Below are 7,217 nucleotides of genomic sequence, written 5' to 3'. Positions count from 1 at the left end.
ACTTAAATTAGACTCAATAGAAGATCATTCTACTTTATTACGTAAAAACTCGAACAAAAATTTAAATTCGTTAAAATAATCGAACAAACTTGACCAATGGTTCATTACAGTTTTTTTCCTTTATTCATTTTCAGCTTTAAGAAAAAATCAGAAGAATTTAGGAAACCAAGACCTTGCTTGAAAGCTTGATTCATCGTAGTCAGCTAAATTTTAAATTTGTCAAATCCCACTAAGATATCAAAAGATTTTCTGCAACTAGTAAAATTTGAAACCAAGAAAAAGACACTTATGAATGATAGAAGCGTCTGTCTACACTTACGTTACCTTCGGTCGGTGAATTCATGATGTTGAGTTTCTGTTAAATCAAAAACAAAACGTCCTCAAAATCCAACTTAGATGGAAGATGGAAGATGGAAGATGGAAGGGACATTACTCAAAGTAAAAGATTGATTTGACTTCAGAACCTTCCCTTTTGCGCTTGGACTCGGTCTCTCCCTCTTCTCTCCCTTTAAAAAAAGAAATCAACAAAACATAAAGAGCTAAATTAATATGGTGGTGGTGTGGCGTGGCAGAAATGAGTGAAAACTGAAATGAATATGGGGGGTTCCCCGACCGACCCGAATCTATAATCTCACGGCCCCGTTGCAAAGCCAAAACCGTTGGGCGCGACACGTTGAACATGCATAAACGTGTCTGGTGCAGGCTCGGCTCGTACCACCCATATTTCTTCCTCTTAGGTCCCACCCTCTTTGCCCAAATCATCATCAAACCAAAAAGTTGGATGAGGGGCGGGAGCGTCACAGGAAGGATTGCTTCTGAGCGGTTCACGATCAAGATTTGATTAAAACGTTATACGGTTTAAATCATTTTTTATATCTCATTTTTAATAATATATGTGAAACTTATAAAATTTTATTCTAAAATTACATGTTATGCAAATAAAATTATACAGTGTGTAAAATACACAAAATTGTTAGGAACGGTTGCACCTGTCCGTGGTCCCAAAAAGTTGGTTTTTGACCCTCGATTTTTACGCCTCCAATACCACTAGCTACCAGCTACTACTAGTATAGTATTCGTATTAGTGCTAGGGGAGTATGATTCTACGGCAACCAAAGTCTCCTCAGAACCTTCATCAATCAGATCTGTACTCCACATTCCACAATCAATCGTGTCCCACACTGCATGACACAATCATTCATAACGGCTTTTAAAGACATATATATATATATATATATGTATGTATGTATGTATGTATATTATCATTATTTAATTTACTACTACTCCTTATCCGTGGGGTACAAATGTATGTTTCAGACACCATTATTCACTCTCCACGGATGATGGACCCCACGAGTTCTTTATAATTTCACATTCAGACAATAAAGAATTCGAGAAAGAAAAAAAAAAAGAAGGAAAGAGATGAGGAATGGCTCTCAAGTCTTTATTAACTGTTCTTCATATATATATATTCATAGGAATAAATACTACAGATATTTATGACGACAAAAATTTTAGTATAACAAGCAGGATAAAGGAAAATAAATAAATAATAATAATAAGAAAAAGGTGAGAACGGTTCAGGATTCTGTTAATCTATCAACATCCCACTCCCTCTAACGGTTTCTTTCTTTCTTTACCCCTTTTTTGCCTATGACATTTTCATATTTACACCATCACCCCCTGAGAAATTCAGGAATACCAATCATCGCCTGTCAGGTTCGTACCCAGTCAGTCAACCATTACTGACTGCAACTTTACTAGGCAGCAGATCTCCGTTGCTCCGGCAATCCAAACTGGGATTCAGCTCCAGCTGAAGCTCCACTGACGTAGTTTCAGCCGTGGACGACGGTATCCGGGCTTTTAGTTCCTCGAAGCTTGGAGCTAAAGCTTTCTCCACCCATTCTTCCAAGCTTGATCGCCCGTGCCATAGCCCCCCTAGGATTCTCTCTGTTGCGTCTTCTCCAACTTCAATGCACACCCTGTCATCCACTACAACCATGGAGAATTTCGTAGCAATGGTTTTCCTGATCTCACGACGAACAAAGGCCATATCCACAGGCTTAAACACTATGGTATCATCTGCTAAATCCACCAGCTCATGAGGCACTGACGTAATGGAGAATTGCCTGCTGCCTTCAAGGCCGTGCTCTTCGTCGTGATCAACTGTGAGGTCACTTGAATTGTGAGATCCATCTGTTCTATCATCTTCACCGTCTGCTGCTGCTTGATTGAGGTCGAAAGAAAGACCAGAACCCACTTCTATTCTAGGTTTCGTCATTCTGTCCCCATCTCGTAACCAGGGCGCTCTTCGCTTTGCATTCTTTTCGCCCATTGATAGCTTTAGCTGCCAATTATCACTTGCTAGAGAGGCAAGCTTCCTCTCATCAACTGAATTGTCGCTACTGATTGTTGACCAATTTCCAGTGAGAATGAATATGACATTACCAAGACTAATTTCACGGCCATGAGAATCAGTGAGCCTGCCCCTCTCCATTGCCCGTTTTATGTTCCCGCGCATCAGCATATCTGCTTCATCAATATCTTCCAGCATAATAACCGAGAATGGATTTCTTCGAACAGCCTCAACAATTCGATCCAGTGCAGTCTTCCCACGGAACATTGTATCTGGCTCTGCACCATCCCGTCGCGAACCAAGAGATACCATTATTGGACTTGCACCACAAACATGCTCTGAAAGAACAGATGCCATCTTTCTTTTTGCAATTCTGTCAGGACCCGTGAACAACAACCACACATCACCCTTTGATGCAGAACCCCGCCGTTTCCCATTGCCCAACCGGCAACGCGTCACAGCTGAAGCCACAGCAGAGGCTGCTTCTTGCTGCCACCAAGCTTTCGCCATGAGACCCTTGAGAAGCTTTTTGAATGTATCAGCATCTAATGCACTAGCAAATTTGTCAAGCAATTTTGTCTCAGGTGCAGAGCATAGGCTGCCCAACAAGTCTTTTACATGGTTTTCGCCGGTCTCACTAGTCTTCTCAGGGGTTGTTTCAGTGACTTTCCGTCCAAGAGCCAGTTCTGTTCTCACAGGGCTTCCAGGAGGGGTATCAACACGATTTGAAAGTTGGACGGCCAATTGATTTGGAGTAGCAAGACGATCCAAAGGTTGAACAGTCACTTGATTTCGATTCATTTGCAATGCGTCGCAAAACACCCTTGTAGGCTGTAACTTTGGTGGAAGAGGTTGGCGTAAAAGTAGGTTTGGGTTATATAAGCCCATAGTGGGGAGAGCTAGAGAAGCAATTTTCTCTGAGTTCACGTTTTGATGATAGTTAGGATGCATGCGCAAGCACGACTCGTTCCATTTCCTCTGTAATTCTTGAGTCTTCTGCTTTAAAAGCAATTCTGATTCCTTCCTCTGCAAATACAAGAATAGCAAAATTAATCTTTTTCTGATTATGCACCAAATTTTCAGTCTCCTGAACATAATACTATAAGCAAAGCATACCTGAGACTGATCTGTCATTTTATCGTCACCATTACTGAGTTTCGCATTCTGCAACCATTGTGGCAGAGGAGCCTTAGCTGATTCTGATTTATTTTCGGGGGCTAAATTCTCAAACTGCCTCTTCAGAAGTTTTAGCTCTTGTTCAAATTTCTCTAGACAGTGAGGACAGCAGGAGGTTCTGCGGGAAGGATCCTGGTTCTCCGTAACAACCCTTGACAAAGCAGGATTCATAGTTGGGAGACTCTTCAATGCATTTAGAGGCTCAACGTGATTGCCCAGAATTCTATCAGTTCCCAACCTAGACAATCAAGAAATCTCATTACAAATTAGGGAAAGAAAATTCAAGACTACATATATTCTACCATACCAGGTCATCCTTTTGGAAAAAAAAAAAAGAATTAGAGAAAAGGGTAGATTTCCTACCAGCCAAATCTCTTCCTTATCAGAAACAAAGTTCATGCTTAAACAAGTCCAGAAGAAGATAGCAGTTTAAAGCCTCTTTAATTATTTAGCTTGAATGAACATTTTAGTTTTGCACAAAAGTACCTATTACAGCCTGGATACCCCTAATAAAGTAGCCTAGGAAAGCCTGAGAAAGCCAGCAGTTTATATGCAAATTTAACCACCAAATTAGGCCATTTCAGTGAAAAACAATAAACACAATCTTCAGGAGTTTCCGCAACAATTCAGAAAGATGATTCTGTAAATTAGCCTGATCCGTAATGAATTACCCATCAACTAGTAGTTCTGATAACCATCATTACCACCAAAAGAAAGGCAATAAGCACTGCGCAAACTAACGTACCTCGGGAACATCCCCGGCATAGGCGATCTGGGAGCTATAGGGACTGCCTGCAGATCCCAATCATTTTCCATGGTAGGATGATAAACTTGGCACCTCAAATAAGTCTCGCAAGTTGCAGTTCCAATCAACCAAATCTTACTAGCACTATTATTTTCCCCACACCTGGTCAATAACTTCCCCATTTCCACCACGGCCGCCCTGCCGGCCTCGGAAACCACCTGCTGCTGAGGCCGCTGAACCCCACCAGTACCACCATAACTCCCACCAGGCTGCTCCACAAGCCATTTCAAATCCCCCAAATCAAGAATAATTCCACCATTTCCATTTAGCCTGCTCTCAATTAGCCCTCCCAATTCCTTCATTTTCTCGGCTATCTGATTCTTTTCCCAAGGAAGTTCTTTCTCGATGGAGATAACCTGAAGATTCTTTAGAACCCCCTCACTACCCAAATCTCCTTTCTCAATCCTCCTCAGCAGCTCCTTCACCACGGCCTGTGGCTCGCCTTCCCCTACCAAAACAGGATTTCTTTTCTTGCTTCTCGATAAAATATCCAAAACTTTCTTCACTTCTTCATTCCTCTGACTACCCAATTGCCCAGCAGCCCCTTCGACGAGTCTTGGATTCAGGTACATGTGCCGATTGGGCATTGGAATAGCAGTTGATGAGGCTGGAGGTGGCACCGGAGTCGGGCTCGGAGCTGTGAGTATTTTAGGGCCTCCAATCCCCCCGAACGTTCCCAAATTAACATTGCCGTGAGGATGATGATGCGAATTGGTCGAATTCAACGTCTGCTCAATGGTGGCCTTAACTGCAGGACTAGAAAAACTCGCCTCCCGCATCACTCTGCTCACACTTGGGTCATCCAAGATCGAAATTATCAACTGTTCCAGCTCAACTTTTACCGCCAAAAGCGGCTGTTGTTGCTGCTCGGGGCAACCACGCCTCTGATGCGCCTGAGCCCGCTTCAGAGCTGCCATTAGCGCATTAGAAATCGGCGGCTCCATCCCAGGAGCCATGTTCTGGGCTGTTGGGAGCCGCTCTAATGCCACGCTAAAGCACAGCTCCAAAGCTCTGCACTGCAGAGGATGCGAAGAATTGGGATGAGAACGAATACATGCCTGCCTTAAAAACCCAGATGGGGAGGCCAAAAGCGTCGCCGCCACATGCAGGGGAGTAGTTTGGCCGTGATTCCGGCGGCCAGCCTCCGCTATAGAGTGGTTGAGCACGCTGGCTGCTTCTGGGGTCAGGGTCTGTTGGATAGTATTCAACCCTGCCCTCATACTAACACTCTTCTTCCTCCTTTCACTAGGTACAAACACTAATTCGAATCACTAAAGAAAACTAATAGCACCAATAGTAGATAGAACCCAATGGAATGCAAGCAAATTTTGATACACCCAAATGGAGATGACAAAAATTTGGAGCTGGGAGAAAGAATAATCAGACCCAATTATTGGAAACACTAATAAAAAGGAAAAATCCAAAACGAATAGAAGAAATTAAACTATCAAAAAAAGAAAAGAAAAGAAGGGTATCCAATACAGGGTATGGAGAGCTCCTGGTTTTGGTTATGAATTGATCTATCTTTCTTTTATTTCCAGCTTGGTTTCGGGTTCTTGTCTTCTTGAGGGAAAATAATGGAAAGGAAAAAGAAAAAGAAAAAGGAAAGATCATGCCCCCTTCAAATTCACAGACGAATTCTTCTTCTTCTCATATCTAACTTATGGTTTTGTTGGTTTTCCTCTTTTCTCTCTCTCTCTCTCTCTCTCTAAAAACTCTTCACATGTATACACTCATCTGGTTTGTGTAGAGAAGATGATGATGATGATGAGAAAAGTAATGAGAACACATACACACACTTGACTCTTAACTCACCGTCTCTTTCTTTTCATTCAATACTTGGGAAGAAAATATCAACTCATCTCAAACCTCCCCACATAATGATGATGAAAGAGAAATAATTATAAACGTCCCCAAGAAATTTACCCCAAAAAAAAATTGAATAAATAAATAATTTTAATTAAAAAGTGCGTGTGGTGTGTGAGAGAGAAAGGAGAAAGGAGGAAGGATGAATGAAAACCAAAACGTGAGTAGTATAGTATAAAACAACTTTTTCAGGCCTGCAAGAAGAACAGAAAAAGCCAAGTGAGGTGAAAAAAAAAAAAAAAACAAAAAAAGGGTTTTAGTTGAGATGTTGAGGTGGCAGGAAAAGGGGGGCTTGCACTGTTGGTTGTCTTTTATTGTGAAGTGTGGGAGAGAGAGAGAAGGGAATTTATGGAAATTAGAAAAGGTACAAGTACTTTCAGTTGCAAGGATTTCTGGAAAATGCTTTCTGGGCAGAGCAACCTGCTCTCCTTTTTGTGTCCTCTTTCACCATTTTCAATTTTACTGCTAGCACTTTTTAATTTTAATTTCTTTTCTTTTATCTTTTTACCGATATGATTTGACTAACGCTAGTTTGTCTATTCGGCAGGCACTCGTTAAGATATATAAATATAAATATATATATATATATTACGTATTAAATTTTTGGTAAAATTGAGATTAATTTGAAAAGAGTTTGTGAATACACAGGCGTGCTAAATGTGAGTTTGCATTCGTGTATGATAAGTCAGATTTAATTTAAATGTATTGATGAATATCTAACAAGGCAAGGTGTCAGTTAAAAAAAAAATTCTTACTAGTATTATTATTATTATTAAAATAGAGGTAGCATGGTGTGCATAATGTATCTATTTTATTTGATTGTGGAGATAATGAGTTTGTTTGGAAAGACAAAATTTGCAAGATTTATTTCAAATTTTGTTTTGCTTGCATCATACACACAATTCCCAATCACCTTTTTATCTCACATACATCACATCACAAAAAGTACTACAGTAACAAGATCAAATAAATCATCCAAATAAATTCTTATCCAAACAAACTCAATGAGAGGGG

General features: G+C 40.8%; 1 protein-coding gene across 1 annotated transcript; it reads right to left on the bottom strand.

Annotated features, from left to right (window-relative positions):
* Nucleotides 1-1,423: 1,423 nt before the first annotated feature.
* On the bottom strand, nucleotides 1,424-6,362 carry LOC113695834 (protein SUPPRESSOR OF MAX2 1A-like). The gene is made up of 3 exons (XM_027214999.2): nucleotides 4,278-6,362; nucleotides 3,473-3,770; nucleotides 1,424-3,382 (listed from the first exon to the last, which is right to left on the bottom strand). The coding sequence occupies exons 1-3, from the start codon at nucleotides 5,555-5,557 to the stop codon at nucleotides 1,736-1,738; spliced, it is 3,225 nt and encodes a 1,074-aa protein (XP_027070800.1). The 5' UTR covers nucleotides 5,558-6,362; the 3' UTR covers nucleotides 1,424-1,735.
* Between the last annotated feature and the right edge of the window lie 855 nt (nucleotides 6,363-7,217).

The sequence above is a fragment of the Coffea arabica genome, chromosome 6e (assembly GCF_036785885.1).
Source record: "Coffea arabica cultivar ET-39 chromosome 6e, Coffea Arabica ET-39 HiFi, whole genome shotgun sequence".
NCBI classification, from domain to species: domain Eukaryota; kingdom Viridiplantae; phylum Streptophyta; class Magnoliopsida; order Gentianales; family Rubiaceae; genus Coffea; species Coffea arabica.
This window is presented reverse-complemented; position numbering and strand designations above follow the sequence as displayed.

What these genes read in the sequence shown, in the direction of transcription:
- LOC113695834 (XM_027214999.2), bottom strand. Translation starts at nt 5,557, where the DNA reads ATGAGGGCAGGGTTGAATACTATCCAACAGACCCTGACCCCAGAAGCA. An exon ending in ATGCCGGGGATGTTCCCGAG is followed by an intron (nt 3,771 to 4,277) that starts GTACGTTAGTTT and finishes TTGATTGTCTAG; the next exon opens with GTTGGGAACTGATAGAATTC. An exon ending in AAATGACAGATCAGTCTCAG is followed by an intron (nt 3,383 to 3,472) that starts GTATGCTTTGCT and finishes TTGTATTTGCAG; the next exon opens with AGGAAGGAATCAGAATTGCT.